This window comes from Symphalangus syndactylus, chromosome X, assembly GCF_028878055.3.
Source record: "Symphalangus syndactylus isolate Jambi chromosome X, NHGRI_mSymSyn1-v2.1_pri, whole genome shotgun sequence".
NCBI lineage: Eukaryota > Metazoa > Chordata > Mammalia > Primates > Hylobatidae > Symphalangus > Symphalangus syndactylus.
In genome coordinates, this window is record NC_072447.2 from 55474474 (window position 1) to 55493412 (window position 18939).

The following is an 18939-nucleotide window of genomic DNA, read 5'->3' on the forward strand; positions in this document are numbered from 1 at the left end:
GACCAATCAGCATCATTGAGTGTTTGTATCCAGCAGTCCTCATTTTAGATGGCAAGGTTCAGGCCTGGAGTGGGTGGTGAGCTGAATTTAACCAGGGTTGGGATTTAAAGAGAACAGTGATATCAGTAATAGATGGCACCAAACAAGCGTATACATTTGTTCTTTTCTACTTCTATCTTCATATAAATACCTTACAATCCCAACAAGAGAAAGAGGAAGCATGAAGGGAAAAGGACATATCGAAAATGAGCTAAGAACACAGAGACAAACCAGAATGTTCAGAATGAACAGGAAAAAGCTTATATAAAGAAAGAACCAGAAAAAGATTATACTGTGCTGACTCATATTGAGGAGAAAATGTGGTCACAATATGAGGAAACTGAAGATTAAAACAATTAGTGTTTTGAAAAGGGTTGGCTTAGGTGTAGGAAAATGATATAGAAAAAAATAAATTCATACTAGATTATATGAAATAGAATGCACATAGTTAAATGCCTATTTAGTCACTAAAAAATTCCTGCTAGGATCTTGAAGAGATATATGCATACTCATGTTCACTGCAGTATTATTCACATTAGTCAAGAGGTGGAAGCAACCCAAAAATCCATCAACAGAAGAATGCATAGGGAAAATGTGGTGCATATATAGTGGAATATAATGCAGTTTGATAAAAGAAGGAAATCCTGTAACATGCTGCAACGCAGATGAACCTCGAGGATATGACACTAAGTGAAATAAACCTGTCACAAAAGGACAAATACTGTGTGATTCCACTCATATGAAGTGTCCAAAGTAGTCAAAATCAATGAAACACAAAGAATCATGATTGTCAAGGGCAGGGTGAGAGGAGAGAAATAGTTTAGTGGTGAAGAGTTTTAGTTTTGCAAGATGAAAAACTTCTAGAAACTGTTGCACAACAACGTGCATACACTTAACACTATTGAATTGTATACTTAAAAATGGTTAAGATGGCGCTGGGCGCAATGGCTCACACCTGTAATCCCAGCACTTTGGGAGGATGAGGTGGGTGGACCACCTGAGGTCAGGAGTTTGAGACTAGCCTGGCCAACATGGCGAAACCCCGTCTCTATTAAAAATACAAAATTAGCCGGGCATAGCGGTGCATGTCTGTAATCCCAGCTACTTGGGAGGCCGAGGCAGGAGAATCGCTTGAACCCGGGAGGTGGAAGTTGCAGTGAGCCGAGATTGTGCCATTGTACTCCAGCCTGGGCGACAAGAGCGAAACTCCGTCTCAAAAAAAAAAAAAAAAAAAAAAGTTAAGATGGTAAATTTAATGTTACATATTGTACCACAATAAAAGAAAATCCTGCCAGACCAATACAGCAACCACCTTCCTTCTCAGAGGTTCTAAGGGGAAGTAAGAGCTACAAAACATTTTTATTCTAGCAATTTAAAAATATCCTGTCCCATATATCATATTTATAACAAACAAAAAGCTCTGGAGAATATAATGTTCAGAAGAGTGTACCCAGAAATAATTAGAATGTTAGATACAGCCCAATGAGTCAAATATTTAGTGCAAACAAGCTGCAGGATAACAATTATGGGGAGAATAAAAACTAACTCTTCTTCATTTCAAACGACAACAAAAAAAGGGAAATAACACTAAACTGCAGGGCCAGCAGTTACATAGATGGACAGATAGTGGTTAAATTTTGGACTAGGATCGAAACCAAGACTGCAGAATCCCATCATTATTTTGCTTAAAATACAGGTGATGTTTTAATTTGCTCGGGAGAGTTTATCATGGTGATCAAAAGGGGAGAACACCATCAGAAATCTCATCTAGTCCTAATAATACAAGATTGTTTTAGCAAAGGTCTTAAAGGAATACATGAAAATATGCTAAAATAATGTACAGATGAAAACTTAAGAAACAGAAATTCAGTGCTTGTGCTTTGAAAGTCCATATAGCGTATTATGTATCATTTCTTACATAAAACAGAAAATACATATTTCTGCTTAGAATTTATAAAACTTTAAAATTTTGAGTGGGGGAGGAAAATGTTCCACAATTGTCAAGTTGGAAGGTATTCATAAAGAAGACATAAATAATTTCCTAAAGTTCAGTGTTGGTTGAGCTTAAAGTTATTCCATGGTAGTAGGGCTTTTTAATATTTTCAAAAGGAATCTGAGAGTTGTCATACCGAAAAAAGAAAAAAAAAAGAGGGGAAAAAAAAAAACCCTACCACAACATGTGAACATAAAAAAGAAGAGAACCCCAACCAATTGCACCACGACCGGATGGAAGAGCCCAGCTGACACAACCAAGACACGTCTCAGTGTCTAGGGAAGCTTGGGGTTCTGCTCCTTTTACTTCAGGTGAACCTGAACTGTGAGTATTTCTTGATTTCAGCTACATAAATGAACCTTTATTTCAGCTAAAATTTGATTATCTGAACACTCAAAGTGAAACGTGATTCATGGTGATAAGGCTACTCTAATGTCAGCAGTTCTTCGCTTTTAGAACTACTGAGTAAATTGTTTGAATGACATCTCTGCCTTGATTTCAAATGAGACTTTTTAGTTACTTTAAGTACTTTAAGACATTCAAGGTATTTAAGCTCCTACTGTCAATATAGTCACATTGTTGATACTGCATTTGGATACTGCCATCAAGATTTTGCAGATCTACTTGCATGAATTAAAAGTTATTTTCATATGCAATACATTTTATTTCTAATGTATTATAAATTATAACTTATTGACTTTATTAAGTTATGCTGTCTCCCTATTTTCAATTACTGTCTTTTCTTTATTATATTATACTGCTTTATAGTATTACCAGACCATATAACATTTAAGTTTGGTGTTTCAGAAGTAAATAAAGTGAATATTAGATAACAGAGAAAGCAAAATATGCTTTAGTTCAAATAATAATTTTTTAAAATGTGTTTTTATGGACACAGTTAAATTTGTAACAAAACCTAACACACTACTAATAGTATTATTTCCAAAGTAATATGTTTTCAATTTTCATTTTGTATACAGCAGTTAATACAATTTTGAAGCATGCCCTGAATAGATTCAGTCATTATCAAGTCAAACTAAAAACGGTGAAAGGTTGCGACTATTACCAAATAGGTATGTATTTCAACATAGCAATGTGATATTTTCACAAACATACCCAAACTGCATTTTAAAAGCTTCTGCTCATCTGGAGTCACAGTGGAATCTGTTGGGTCCTGCCCTCTGGGTCCAGTACTCCTACATGAGCCAGTTGAAAAAAAAACTGCAGGAGTAGGTGGTGGTGCGGGGGTACAATGCACTAATACTAGGTTTTTGAACTTGTGAATAGGATTTGCCAAGTAACAACATTTAAAAAACACTATCTACTATTACAAAACTATTGTGACCACTTCAATATAGCACATGGGTCACAAGCAATGTCCACTGGGAAATTAATCCCCTATGTAAACACAGTGGTTTGTTTCTTGTCTTCACAAGCAATTCTTAACATATCAAACAGGTAGTTTTAAAAATATCAATAAATAGCCTTATATAGTGAAAGACATTGTAATGTACTAACCAACTTCAAAGGAGAAAAAAAAACAGTCACCAAGTTTAAAACAGAATCTAATTGTGATTTTCAATTAAAAAAAAATTTTTTTTGAGACAGACTCTCGCTCTGTTGCCCAGGCTAGAGTGCAGTGGCATGAACACAGCTCACTGCAGCCTCTGTCTCCCGGGTTCAAGCAATTCTCCAGCCTCAGCCTCCGGAGTAGCTGGGACTACAGGTGCGTGCCACCACGCCCTGCTAATTTTTTTTTTTTTTGGTATTTTTAGTAGAGGCGGGGTTTTGCTATGTTGGCCAGGCTGGTCTCGAATTCCTGGCCTCCAGTGATTTGCCTGCCTCGGCCTCCCAAAGTGCTGGGATTACAGGCATGAGCCACTGCGCCCGGCCAATTTTTTTTTTTTATGTTCTTTTTTTTTTGAGACAAGGTCTTACTCCGTCACCCAGGCTGGAGTACAGTGGAGTGATCTAGGATCACTGCAACCTCTGCTTCTCAGGCTCAAGCGACCCTCCCACCTCAGCCTCTTGAGTAGCTGGGACTATAGGCGCACGTCACCATACCCAGCTAATTTTTATATTTTTTGTAGAGACAGGGTTTCACCATCTTGCCCAGGCTGGTCTAGAACTCCTGAACTCAAGTGACCCTCCCGCATCAGCCTCCCAAAGTGCTGGGATCACAGGCATGAACCATGGCACCCAGCTGTCAATTTGTGAATCAATAATTGTGTGCTAGCTGTCTAATACATAGTTCTAAATGATGGCCACTATTATAACGTAAACAAATGCATTGGCTTTGCTTTATGCTCTTTAAACTGAAGACTAAAGCAAAACCAGAAATGCTTACTGACAGATTTGTCCAACTATTACTTATGTTGTTTGCAGATTAGAGCTGAGGCAAATGGTTTCAGGATATGTGCTTTGTGCTAACAGCTTTCTGGAGACATCCTGATTATGGCTATCGGGTCTAGAAGTAAGTTTAAAAAGATATGCTCTGCGGGTAGTGGCAATCATTCTGATGAATGATTTGTGATTCTGTAAACTCTGGATTTACTTCCTTATAATAATGGACATAGCAAATAAGATTAATACTCTTTCCAAAGAAGTAAAGCTAGATGGCATAATCTGTTCTTAAAATTGTTAAAGTGTATGTTAAAGGAATCATGTCAAAATACTGCTGATAGAACTCAATATTAATAAAGAAAATGCTGATCCTATGTGATAAGGAGTGAGATTTGGTGAAAAGCATCATGGGCTCTAAAAGTCAGATCTGAGTCCTAACTTGGGCACTGTCATTTAAGAGTTGTGTGGCCTGCTGGGTGCGGTGCGGTGGCTCATGCCTGTAACCCCAGTACTTTAGGAGGCAGAGGCGTGCGGAAAATGAGGTCAGGAGTTCAAGACCAGCCTGGCCAACATAGTGAAACTCTGTCTCTACTAAAAATACAAAAATTAGCTGGATGTGGTCCCAGCTACTTGGGAGGCTGAGGCAGGAGAATTGCTTGAACCCGGGAGGCAGAGGTTGCAGTGAGCTGAGACCATGCCATTGCACTCCAGCCTGTGTGACAGAGTGAGGCTCTGTCTCAAAAAAAAAAAAAAAAAAAAAAAAAAAAAAGAGTTGTGTGGCCAAGAGCAAAGATCATAACCTCTTGAACTTTCTTTCTTTCTTCCTTTTTTTTATTTTAGAGACAGGTTCATGCTATGTTGCCTTGGCTGGCAGGCTGGTCTTGAACTCCTGGTCTCAAGTGATCCTCCAGCCTCAGCCTCCCAAAGTGTTGGGATTACAGGCGTGAGCCACTGTACCTGGCCAACCTTTTGATCTTTCATTACCTCCTTTGTGATACCTACCTCACAGAGTATTGCAAGGATTATGTAAAGGAAGTAATATAAATGTGTTTAACACAGTGTCTGGTACACAGAAAAGTACTAAATAAATATTAGTTAATGGTTTGGCCATCTAGCTTAAGAGTTCAATTCTGACTGCACATTAAAATCCCCTGAGGAGCTTTTAAAGGAAACCAGTGCCTGAAGCCCATTCCAGACCAATTAAATCAGAATATCTGGGGAAGGAGCCAAGCACTGGTATCTTTAAAAAGCCCTCAAGAGGATTCTAATATGCAGCCAGGATTGAGAACCACTGATAATCCCTTCTACAAAGAACCCAATTGGTGGTAGTCTCAAAAATATCCAGTGGTAAGATCCTTATATTGCCTCCCAAGAGAGATCATTTCATTAGAAAAAAATGATTTCCTTAAAAGGAGGCAACATCTGTCTCTGCAATTTCTATCATTGGTTCTTGTTTTGCTTTGTGAAGACACATATAACAAAGCGAAACCCTTTTCTCTATGGCTTTGTAAAGCATTCTCATCTCCAGGGTAAGGTGCCTATTTTCTTCAACTTGCTTCTATGACATGATTTGAGTTCTTCTCTCCATTTGGTCCATGGCCTTTTCTAAGTGTGCTGCTGTGGATCAAACACTGCATTCCAGGTGAGACCCTACCAGCCTGGGACAGAAGCAGCTTAGTAGTAACAATTTTCATTTCAGACACCACGTATCTAGGAATTCAACTAAAGATGGGTTTTTCGCTGCCACCACACTACACTAGTGATAGAACAATTGCAACTGTGTTTGTTAATGCAGCTAAAGCTCTTCCTGTACTCGTACAGCTGCTTTTAATATCCACATGTAGAACTTCATATACATTTCTACTAAATTCCCTCTTTAATAATATTTACTATGCTAAGCATTACGTACAGAGAGCCAAACAAAACTGACTTGGTTCTTAATCCTAATGGAACTTAAAATCTAGCATGAGAGAAGAAAAAAAATCCAAAATAACTACTTACAGGTGAGTTTTTCATGTCATTTCAGCTACTTGAGCTCTCAAAATCACATTACTTCTTGTGCCTCAATTCCCTGAACCTATGAGAGCTCCCTATATAACCACACAATATAGGTGGTTCCTCTACAGACACCCTTTTCCTTTTCCTGGTAATGCAGGTTGCATTATCAGTTTCATTTTCGGTAGCCTGACATTCTTTCTAGATTGTCCTTTCCTTATAGAATCTTAGATCACAGGCTGGGCATAGTGGCTCACACCTGTAATTCCAGCACTTTGGGAGGCCGAAGTGGGCGGATCACCTGAGGTCAGGAGTTCGAGACCAGCCTGGCCAGCGTGGTGAAACCCCATCTCTACTAAAAATACAAAAATTAGCCGGGCATGGTGGTGGGCACCTGTAATCCCAGCTACCCGGGAGGCTGAGGCAGGAGAATCGCTTGAAGCCAGGAGGCGGAGGTTGCGGTGAGCCGAGATCACGCCATTGCACTCTAGCCTGGGTGACAAGAGCAAAACTCTGTCTCAAAAACAAAACAAAACAAACAAACAAACAAACAAAAAACAGAGTCTTAGATCACAAGAAACATGCCTATACCTTTCTATAAACTTTCTGAAATTTGTCTTCCTGCAGTTGAGACACATGACAGACTAGACTCAGTCCTTCCCCGCTCCCTTCCTTTCTCCCTCCACTTTCCTGAATTCTGGAAACAGTCTCTTACCGGGGATTACATAACTTCCTCTTCACCAGCCAGTTCCTCTTCTGTGGAATCAATGCTCCCCAACTTTACAACATTTTAAACCTTAATGTTACCCTCTACCAAAATGCTTTGTTCTTAATCAAATTATGTGTAGAGCTTTAAGAAAGGCTATTTTTCTCTGTGTATAAGATCAAATCAGGGACTTAATTTATGTAATTCAAATCCACTTTGTATGGTAGCAGTCAAGGTTTGAATGTCCACTCCTCCAAAATGTTTACTAATAGGGTCTCTGTCTTATTCACCTTCCTTTCCCACACAGTACTTAGCCAAGAGTGAGATATTTACTAAAATGAGATTAATCAAAAGGTGTTTATTAAAGCTAACTTTTATTAAGCAGTCACTATGTGCCAGGATTAAGTTCTTCTTATGCATTTTTCATTTTCACAAATGAGAAAACTAAGGCATAGAAAACATTAGGTTATTTGCCCTTGGTCACAAGTTAGTTGGGTCTGATTTTGAGAACCTTGCTCTGGGCATCTTTATGTTAATCCTGCTAAGTGGCTGCTGTAGAGAAATAGGGCAGTCACTCTGAGAGGAATGTGATGAGACCTCCAGAAATGCTTTCTTTACTTGTTATGACCAGCTCTCAGACTAAGCTCTTCACAGCAGTCAATGGGCCAATAATAAGTAGCTTTGCAAATATTCTCTGCTGCCACAAACAAGTAGAATTCAAACACTATTGCTTCGAAGGTTCTAGCAAGTCTCAAATTATTGAACCCAGGGCACATTTAAGCTTTGGTCAGGTTACTTTCAGAATCTTGGATTGCACATGCTGTTTCCCATCTGCGTTATTACTCTATGCTTCTAGGTTAGGAGTGGCTAACTAGCAGCTGCCAGCTAACTTGGTTTTCTTTGGTTACTTTTTTCTCCTGTCCAGTGATACAAGAGTCTGTGTAACCTTGCAGGTGCTGTATTCTCTTAGTCTATTACGTTAATTACATGCCCTAAGACCCCTACCTTGGTCTTAGGCTGAAAAGAAATTAGGATCCTCTTCTTTATTCCCACTTATAGAATGAGACCACCACAAGTCACACGCCATGTAGCAATACATGTCAAAATGAATGAATGCCACATGTGAGGGAAAAAGTCAAGGCAGGAAGTGGTTCTGAAGCTGGGTAGGGCCAGCAGTGGGCCCAGCTCTCTTATGGCTGTACATACCTTTAGAGAAACTGATGCTCATCTTTGAGAAATATGAGCTGTCATTTCTCTTCACCACCATCTCTATTCCCATAAGAACTTCCCTAAGAGAAGATGATCTCATAAATTGAGTTATTTTAATATAATACATAAAACAGAACTTGAATGCAGGCCATGGCCACAGGAAAGGTTAGAGCATGAAACTCCATGAGATACCACACTATGTGCTGCTTGTTTAATGATACAATAATGTTACTACATACAGTAGGATAAAAGTAAAGTTTCTCACAATGTCTGAAAATAAATCATTTATTATTTACACTGACTTTTTTTTTTTTTAAAGAGATAGGATCTTGTTCTGTTGCCCAGGCTGGAGTGCAGTGGCTCAATTATAGCTCACTACAGCCTTGAACTCCTGGGTTCAAGCAATCCTCCTGCTGTAGCCTCCTGAGTAGCTAGGACCATAGGCGTGTGCTGGGAAGCCCAGCCTATTATTTACACTTTTAGTTAAAGTAACTGTTATTAAAATAGCAAATGACTCAATGTTTGGCATTCTGTTCTAGGAAAAATCTGAAGACATAAGAACTACACATGAGGAATATGTCATTTAGCACCTTCACTTTTTGATCTCCACAGAAGACAATGAGAAGTCACACCATAACAATGATGACAACTTCAGTCAGCAGCTGGCCTTACTCCTCCCACAGAATGCGCTTTATAACCAATCATAGCGACCAATTGCCACAAAACTTCTCAGCAACACCAAATGTTACTATCTGTTCCATGGATGAAAAATTGCTATCTACTGTGTTAACAACATCCTACTCTGTTATTTTCATCGTGGGACTGGTTGGGAACATAATCGCCCTCTATGTATTTCTGGGTATTCACCGCAAAAGAAATTCCATTCAAATTTATCTACTTAACGTAGCCATTGCAGACCTCCTACTCATCTTCTGCCTCCCTTTCCGAATAATGTATCACATTAACCAAAACAAGTGGACACTAGGTGTGATTCTGTGCAAGGTTGTGGGAACACTATTTTATATGAACATGTACATTAGCATTATTTTGCTTGGATTCATCAGTTTGGATCGCTATATAAAAATTAATCGGTCTATACAGCAACGGAAGGCAATAACAACCAAACAAAGTATTTATGTCTGTTGTATAGTATGGATGCTTGCTCTTGGTGGATTCCTAACTATGATTATTTTAACACTTAAGAAAGGAGGGCATAATTCCACAATGTGTTTCCATTACAGAGATAAGCATAACGCAAAAGGAGAAGCCATTTTTAACTTCATTCTTGTGGTAATGTTCTGGCTAATTTTCTTACTAATAATCCTTTCATATATTAAGATTGGGAAGAATCTACTGAAGATTTCTAAAAGGAGGTCAAAATTTCCTAATTCTGGTAAATATGCCACTACAGCTCGGAACTCCTTTATTGTACTTATCATTTTTACTATATGTTTTGTTCCCTATCATGCCTTTCGATTCATCTACATTTCTTCACAGCTAAATGTATCGTCTTGCTACTGGAAAGAAATTGTTCACAAAACCAATGAGATCATGCTGGTTCTCTCATCTTTCAATAGTTGCTTAGATCCAGTCATGTATTTCCTGATGTCCAGTAACATTCGCAAAATAATGTGCCAACTTCTTTTTAGACGATTTCAAGGTGAACCAAGTAGGAGTGAAAGCACTTCAGAATTTAAACCAGGATACTCCCTGCATGATACATCTGTGGCAGCGAAAATACAGTCTAGTTCTAAAAGTACTTGAGGTAAACATACTAAAATGATTATATAATGCAGCCTCTTAATTCTTTGAAGAACTAAAAAATTAGGAAACAAAGTTCTAGCATTTACAAAACTCAGATCTCAAAGCTCTGCTTGTATTTGTGATATTTCATTTGCTTAATTGTAAACCATTTCAAGGTACTATCTTTTAAATCTGTATGTAAAATCTTTTCAAAATACATTTTTAAGCTAATACTCTTAACATAGATTGTAAAGTTAAGTGAAATTTATGGCTTTAACAGCAAAATAATTAAAGTGCCATAGTTTCTCAAGTGACTAAAGTAGTTATTAAAATCAAGCACTTGATACTAATTTAAAGTGTGTTTAAATGATTTGGGAACTGACAATGTGTCAGAAAATGTATGTTCATTTATCATTTTAAAATCTTGTATAATTTGCCACTGTATTCATTTATGCCTAAATCTCTATAACAGATGAAAAGATAATTAATAAAATCCTAATTAAAAAATGAGATCACCCACTATCTATCACTGCTTAGATAAAAAGGGAAAGAATTTAAATACTGTATAGTAAAAATTAACAGATAAGCTAACGATTCAATAGCCTAGCAATAGGTCTTAAAACCACACCTCACTTAAAACAAGTTTATGAACAATAGGGTCATTTCAGCCACACTTTGATAAAGTAACACTGAACATGCATATTCTGTGATCCAGCAAGTCATCTACAAGGTATACATCTTTCAGAATCACTCAAATATGTACACAAGAAACATGTAATGATGCTCAGTGAACTACCATTCATAATACGAAACAATTGGAAATAAGTACATATCAGCAAAGGCATGGAGAAGTGAACTGGTTTACTCACGAAATGGAATATCATGTAGCGCTGCAATGAAATGAACTATACTCACATGCATCAACACGGGTATATCTCAAATACAATGTTGAGTAAAAAAACCCCACAAAATTGCAAAAGGGTATGTACTGCATGAAATCATTTATGTAAAATATAAAAACATAAAACAATACCACATTCTTTTTTTTTTTGAGACAGAGTTTCACTCTTATTGCCCAGGCTGGAGTGCAGTGGTGCGATCTTGGCTCACTGCAACCTCTACCTCCCAGGTTCAAGCGATTCTCTTGTCTCAGCCTCCCGAGTAGCTGGGATTACAGGCACATGCCACCACGCCCGGCTACTTTTTGGATTTTTAGTAGAGACGGGGTTTCATCATGTTGACCAGGCTGGTCTCGAACTCCTGACCTCAGGGTGATTCACCTGCCTCAGCCTCCCAAAGTGTTGGGATTATAGGCGTGAGCCACCGCGCCTGGTAGAAAACAATACCACATTCTTATGGATCAATACATATACAATAAAGATACAAAACATGTATGGTAATATATACAAGATACATACCAACTTAATGGTTATATCTGGAGAAATTTGAAGCAAATATGGCAAAATGTTAATGTCTTAAATCTAGGTAGTAGGCACGTGATTATATTATTTTTGGTAAATTCCTCGGTATTTGAAATACTTTACAACAATAAAAACCCGCAAATTAGAATTAAAAGGAGCAAACTCTGCAATTTTCATGTACATTCAAAAATAACAGGACAGCAAGCTCTAAAAGAAAGGTGTCTTAGTCTTGTTCGTCATTGCCTCCCTGGAGCTTAGTACATTTCTTGGCTATAGGAGATCAATATACATTTGTTGAATAATTAAGAAGAATGAACGGATGCATAAGATAGGCAGAAAGGGAAGGAAGGGGTGCTTACAAGAAAAAAAGTTGGGAGTAATTAGCTTTTTTCCTAGTCCATTTGAATATAGCTGTATAGAACACCATACAGTTGCAATCTAGGGGGTGTCATTAGGCAAACATTCTTGAAAGTTTGGCCAGCATTTGTCCAGTTCTTTGGTCATACACAGAACCTGAATGTTATTGACTGAATATGTAAAAGCCTCTTAGGACAAACTCCAAGGACTCATCTGAAAGTTTCTATCATGTTGTATAAAATTTTTTTATAGTCAGAATACTTCTTAAAACTTAAGGTAGGCCATTGGCTGAGAAATCAATGTGAATGAGCATGAAGATTTTGATCAGAACTGAGTTTATTTTAATGAGATTTGGCTTGTATACAGTGCTCAGTTAACTATATATAGATATATTTTTTGAGATGGAGTCTCGCTCTGTTGCCCAGGTTGGAGTACAGTGGCGTGATCTTAGCTCACTGCAACCTCTGCCTCCCGGGTTCAAGTGATTCTCCTGCTTCAGCTTCCCAGGTAGCTAGGATTACAGGCACCCACCAACATGCCCGGCTAAGTTTTGTATTTTTAGTAGAGACGGGGTTTCACCATGTTGGCCAGGCTGGTCTCGAACTCCTGACCTCAGGTGATCCACCCACCTCGGCCTCCCAAAGTGCTGGGATTACAGGCATGAGCCACCGCGCCCAGCCGGTTAACTATATTTCAATAAGTGCCCACAATTAATTGAATAAAGAATAAGTCAAAGCAAAAGTATATTTTAAAAATAACTAATATTTGAGGATAAATACTGAAATTTGCAGAAAAATTAGGGGGTCAGAAAAAGGTGACAAAATTATATTAATTACTTTGCCCTGACAATGTTAACACATACCATCTAAATGAAATTTAGCATTTCTGTTTGTATGGTTTTAAGTTATGAAAACTTCTATTTTCCTTCATATTCTCAAACTTAAAAATTTATTTTACGTTACTGGTAAACATCTTACATATCTCATTGTATACAGTTTGGTGAAATTATATTATCAATTATTATCACTTTTAAGGAACATTAAAATGAATATAAATACACTCATAGTTCTAGAAGCTGTCTCATTATAGTAGATGATTAAAGCTCTGCACAATGGCATTCTTAAGAAAATTTTAAAGTATACTCAATTAATTATTGCTATATTATTTGCAATAAATACATTTTGATATAAATCAATCTGCTTCTTGAAGAACCCAAGCTTCTTTACAAGTGAAGTTTGTTTGTTGGTGGCTGAAATAAAAGGCTCTCCAGTAAATGTCATATCTGTTGTGAATATTTTTCCTGCTTTGTACTTTTGCTTCAGTTTTTATGGTTTGGGACAAAGAATCTAAATTTTTAAGTCAAATCTATGAATTTTTTCCTATAGTTATTTCTATTATTTTGTTTCAAAGTTCTTTCGGATGTGGAGAAATAGGAACACTTTTACACTGTTGGTGGGACTGTAAACTAGTTCAACCATTGTGGAAGTCAGTGTGGCGATTCCTCAGGGATCTAGAACTAGAAATACCATTTGACCCAGCCATCCCATTACTGGGTATATACCCAAAGGACTATAAATCACACTGCTATAAAGACACATGCACACGTATGTTTATTGCGGCACTATTCACAATAGCAAAGACTTGGAACCAACCCAAATGTCCAAAAACAATAGACTGGATTAAGAAAATGTGGCACATATACACCATGGAATACTATGCAGCCATAAAAAATGATGAGTTTGTGTCCTTTGTAGGGACATGGATGAAACTGGAAACCATCATTCTCAGTAAACTATCCCAAGGACAAAAAACCAAACACCGCATGTTCTCACTCATAGGTGGGAACTGAACAATGAGAACTCATGGACACAGGAAGGGGAACACCACACGCCGGGGACTGTTGTGGGGTGGAGGGAGGTGGGAGGGACAGCATTAGGAGATATACCTAATGCTAAATGACGAGTTAATGGGTGCAGCAAACCAACATGGCACATGGATACATATGTAACAAACCTGTACATTGTGCACATGTACCCTAAAACCTAAAGCATAATAATAAAATAAAATAAAAAAAAGCTTGTAGGGGTATTTTTAATCGGAAAAAAAGATTTGAAACTCAGAATATAATCTGAATTATGTCAACTCAGACGAGAGATAAACTATGGGGCATTCCCATATTGGATGATGTAGTGTCCTCTGTCATAGCTACATAGCCCAGCTGAGTAGCCGCCATAGTGCCTCAGTTAGTCCATGTTTTCAGATGAAGACTTGGAGAGCTGGTTGGGGATGGTAACAGTGAGCACAGAACTGGAAAGGAAGTAGTAAGTTTGTTCGAAACTTCTATTTTTCCTTTTATTTCCCCACTTCAAGTTCACATGCAAGGGAATGGGAAGCAAAGTAACATTTGTTTATTTATGTGCCCTTCACTGTTCTAGGTGCTTCCCATGCATTATCATCAGTTAATCTTCATGGCATTGTGATGTAAGCAGCAACTGTATTTTACATATGTAGGGATGCAAGTTGGTAGACTTCCATTCTGCTGACATTGTCTCTGCTAATGCTTTTCACTTTTGTTTAGTTCTGTCCAAGCACAATGGTGATTGCTGAGATGTCTTTTATTTTAAAAAAGATAAATTGCCATTAATATGTATTGGGGGCAAAAATTTCTGCTTACCATTCATCAAAATTGTGTGATGTCAAAAAAACAAAATCTTTGCTGGGCACGGTGGCTCACACCTGTAATCCCAGCACTTTGGGAGGCCAAGGCGGGTGGATCACCTGAGGTCAGGAGTTCAAGGCCAGCCTGACCAACATGGAGAAACCCCGTCTCTACTAAAAATACAAAATTAGCCAGGTGTGGTGGCACATGCCTGTAATCCCAGCTACTCAGGAGGCTGAGGCAGGAGAATCGCTTGAACCCGGGAGGCGGAGGTTGTGGTGAGCCGAGATTGTGCCATTGTACTCCAGCCTGGGCAACAAGAGCAAAACTCTGTCTCAAAAACATAAATAAATAAAATTAATTAAAATAAAATAAAATAAAAACATAAATTGCCATTAATATGTATTGGGGGCAAAAATTTCTGCTTACCACTCATCATAATTTTGTGATGTCAAAGAAACAAAATCTTTGCCAGGCGTGGTGGCTCACGCCTGTAATCCCAGCACTTTGGGAGGCCAAGGCGGGCAGATCACGAGGTCAAGAGATCGACACCATCCTGGCCAACATGGTGAAACCCCATCTCTACTAAAAATACAAAAATTAGCTGGGTGTGGTGGCACGCACCTGTAGTCCCAGCTATTCGGGAGGCTGAGGCAGGAGAATTGCTTGAACCTGGCAGGTGGAGGTTGCAGTGAGCCGAGATTGCACCACTGCACTCCAGCCTGATGAAAGAGTGAGACTCTGTCTCAAAACAAAAATAAAAACAAAAACAAAAAACAATCTTTAAGACTAGTCTTCTAACCATCACACATTTGTATACTCTGGAAGCTCTCTCTGAAACATGTACGATAATCCAGAACAAACTCATACAGGTTGAATAGAAGAAAAAAAATGGAATCAAATTAGAGCATCCTACCCTTATTAGTTTTGCTTCTGGCCCATGAAATACATAAAGAACCATCAGAAGATGGAAAGGCCTTCTAACTATGGTTTGGATACAGGTGTTGATGATACATGGAATGTCTTTTTGCTTTAATAAGTCATGCAAGTTTTTTGGGAGCAACAGTTAACTGTTACACTTACACTCTTTTTTGGTAATTTCACATATAAATAGTTTTTAGTTATAAAACGTTTCAAACATACAAAAATGGAAAAACACAACATAACAGGCAGCTAAGTACCCATCACCCCAATTGAAAAGATGTTAACGTTTTGGTTTTACTTAAAAGTTTTTTCGTACCCATATACATCATCCAAAATGTTAGATATACTAAAGCTCACTTCACATCCTTCCCTGAGGAAACCTCTTTCCTGAAGTTGGTGTATATCACTCTGATGTATATTTTTGTGTTTTTACAACATACATATGCATAATATGCACTTTTTCTTTTAAAAATTTACACAAATGGTATCTTACTATTACATTCTTTGTAACTCTTTTCACTCAAATTATGTTTATCTATGTAGACTCATGTAGGTCTTGTTCATTCATTTTCACTGATGTAGTGTTTTACTGCATGAATAAACAATGGTTCATTTCTCCATTTCCCCTAACAATGGGCAATTTGGTGGTTTCCACTTTTTCCACTAATTGAAACCATGCTCAAGTGAAGTCTTTTGTATACCCAATGCCCATGTGTGAAGTTTATGGCTGACACCTAAAAGCAGAAATGCTTGGTTGTAAGGGTATGTACATTTTCAGCTTATCTCAGTTTTGACAAATTGCTTTCCAAAGTGATTTTACCAATTTATATGCCCATCCCATTACAAGGCAGAAATGAGTTCCTGTTTACCCACATCCTTACCAACACTTGGTTTTATCAGATTTACTAATTTTTGCCAATCTGGTAGGTGTGAAATGGTATCTCACTGTGGTTTTAATTTGCACTTCCCTGATTACTAGTGAAATGAAGCATCATTTCATATACTTTTTGCTCATTCAGGTTTCTTCTTGGGTGAATGGCCTATTCATATCTATACCCCTCCCCCTCCCTTTTCCCCTAATGAGTTATTTATCTTCTTTTTTCTTTTTCTTTTTAAAAAATTGTTGAAGTAGTTCTTTATATATTCTGGGTTCTAAATCCTTTGTTATTTATATAGTTTGCAAATAACTTCTAACACTATGCACTTGTCTTTTACTTTGCTTATGGTTTCTTTTGTCAGACACTAGAAGCAAAGTTAAAAAATTTTCTAATCAATAAATCTAAGTAAACACTGGCCCTCATGCATTCCTCAAGGACCAAGCTAAAGAACTTGCAGATGAAATTATCTTATAATTAGATAGCTTGGTATTTCAGTTATAAATAGTATAGAGGAGTCGAAATCAGGTGTTCCCTGAGAACATGAAAATAGAAATGTTTTCTAAGAGTTCAACTACAAAATCCAAATACCTGAGTACAAATATGTAAAACAACTTTAGAGATAGAAAGTCTCTTAGACCAGGAGATGACCTGATTAAATGCATTAGCATATCTACAGGAAGAATTGGCTATTCACTAGGGGATGAGGGAAAATTAGAAGAAAAAAAAGTGCTAGAAAAATGTTGGTATTGCCCATCCAACACAGTCCAGGGGATTGATCTTGGCCAATGTATAAGGATTATTATGGTCCCATCGTTAAGGCCATGGCAAGAATTATGGTAAGGCTGAATCCAATAGGTTTTCTTATCCCAATAATATTAAGCATTATTAAATAACAAACTGAGAGGCAACATAAAAGACTGGTTAAAAGGGTGAATGATGCAGTCAGACTGCCTGAGTTATTTCTGCTGCCATCACTTACAATGTAACATTGGGTAAGCTCTATTTCCTCTACTGAGAAAACAGGAATAATAGTAGTACCTAACTCATAGGGTTGTTATGAGGACTCAATGAGTAAATAAATGTACCTGGCAAGTAGAAACATGCAATATATGGTATCTAAATACCCAAATGCCAAGGGAAAGGCAGAGAAAATACATAAAATGGAATGGCTAGAAGCTGAGGGTAAATATCAGAACTAGGAAGATACATAGTGGAAGCTGATCTGGATCAGGGGAGGTGGGGGAAGTAACTCAGCAAGAGTAATTTTATTCAGCCTCAGCTTTCACTAATAATAGCAATGTCCAGGACAGGAGAGATAACAGATCCATTGTATTTTATGCTAATCAGAACCATACTCTGAAACTTGAGCAAGTAAGGAGGAGAGTGTGAGGGCACCTGGCAGGATGCCATTAGAAGAAATGTTGGGCCAGGCACAGTGGCTCATGCCTGTAATCCCAGCATTCTGGGAGGCTGAGGCGGGAGGATTGCTTGAGCTCAGGAGTTCCAGACCAGCCTGGGCAACAAAGCGAAGCAGTCTCTACAAAATATTAAAAAATTAACTGGGCATGGTGGCATGTGCCTGTAGTTCCAGCTACTCAGGAGACTGAGGTGGGAGGATCACTTGAGCCCAGGAGTTTGAGGCTACAGTGAACTACGATCATGTTACTGCACTCAAGCCTGGGTGACAAAGATCTAAAAAAAAAAATTAGAAGAGATGTTAATACATATCTGATTCTTGGTTTTTCTCCGTGTAATCAGAGACACCAAACAGGTCACCATATTGCATTCTGAAGTGAGGACAAGGCACTTTCATCTAAACCTGGCTCCATAGCATGAACTCAGGCAGGCCCAGTAATCACGCAAATGTGGCATATTTTGAAATTTTGTCCAACAGCAAATTTCTAAACCAAAAGTTCTTAATGCCTTCCATTAATACTGCTGGCATAGCTATTATAGGCCCTTTGCAGACAGTTCCTTCCTACATTTCCTGCCTTGTCCTGTGTGCCATTACTTATTGAGACTTTCTAGCACCCCGGCGCCCCTCCCCGTGGTCTGCTTTTTTCCTTTCCTGTACTCAGCAGCACCTCTCTCTTCCCCAATTCAGTTTGTCTCTTTGTTTTCCTAGTTTCTCTTTCAATGGCCTTTCTCACAATTTGGTGCCCTCTTCTCTTGGGTCCTCTGAACTGTCAGAAGATGAAATACTTCATATTTGTGTGGAAATTCAGTTTGTACTCAAGAAAAACGCTGTTTCCTCTACATGAAAAACAACTTTCAGCTGGCTGCAAAGGGAACTGGTGAGGTTTGCATGCATGTTCATATTCAGTTCCCCTTTGTGGCTAGTGAAACTTGAAAAACACAGGAACACACAGGGTCAGCTCTTGTGGGGACTGATTACAGGGTTCCAAAAAGATGTGGCAAGTAGGGAGAGGATGCAGCTAAGTAAGTGAATGCGAATCTCATGGCCCAGTAGTTTGACATTTATGATCCTGAAAATAACGAAACCTTGAGTAATGAGTACAATCCAGCATGGTAGGAGGGAAAGCTACCCCACCATGCTAGACTAATCATCTTTCTACATCCTTTTAAGCTCTGGTATTGAAGATGTCAACGAACTTATCCAGCTCTCAGGATCAAACTAGCTATTGGGAAGCAAGAGCAACAGACTTTTCTTC

General features: G+C 38.2%; 2 protein-coding genes across 20 annotated transcripts in view; one reads left to right on the plus strand and one right to left on the minus strand.

Moving 5' to 3' along the window:
- CASK (calcium/calmodulin dependent serine protein kinase) overlaps positions 1-18939 on the minus strand; it is a 402784-nt gene that overhangs the window by 173721 nt on the left and 210124 nt on the right. The window lies entirely within an intron of this gene.
- GPR34 (G protein-coupled receptor 34) lies at positions 1936-10538 on the plus strand. Of its 4 annotated transcripts, XM_055269154.2 has the most exons (4): positions 1936-2356; positions 3013-3105; positions 4418-4505; positions 8825-10538. In XM_055269154.2, the coding sequence occupies exon 4, from the start codon at positions 8904-8906 to the stop codon at positions 10047-10049; it is 1146 nt and encodes a 381-aa protein (XP_055125129.1). In that variant the 5' UTR covers positions 1936-2356; positions 3013-3105; positions 4418-4505; positions 8825-8903; the 3' UTR covers positions 10050-10538. The 4 variants fall into 4 exon arrangements, with proteins under 4 accessions (XP_055125129.1, XP_055125131.1, XP_055125128.1 ...); XM_055269153.2 differs by lacking the exon at positions 4418-4505 and having other exon boundaries at positions 1938-2356; XM_055269155.2 differs by lacking the exon at positions 4418-4505 and having other exon boundaries at positions 1938-2356; positions 3016-3105.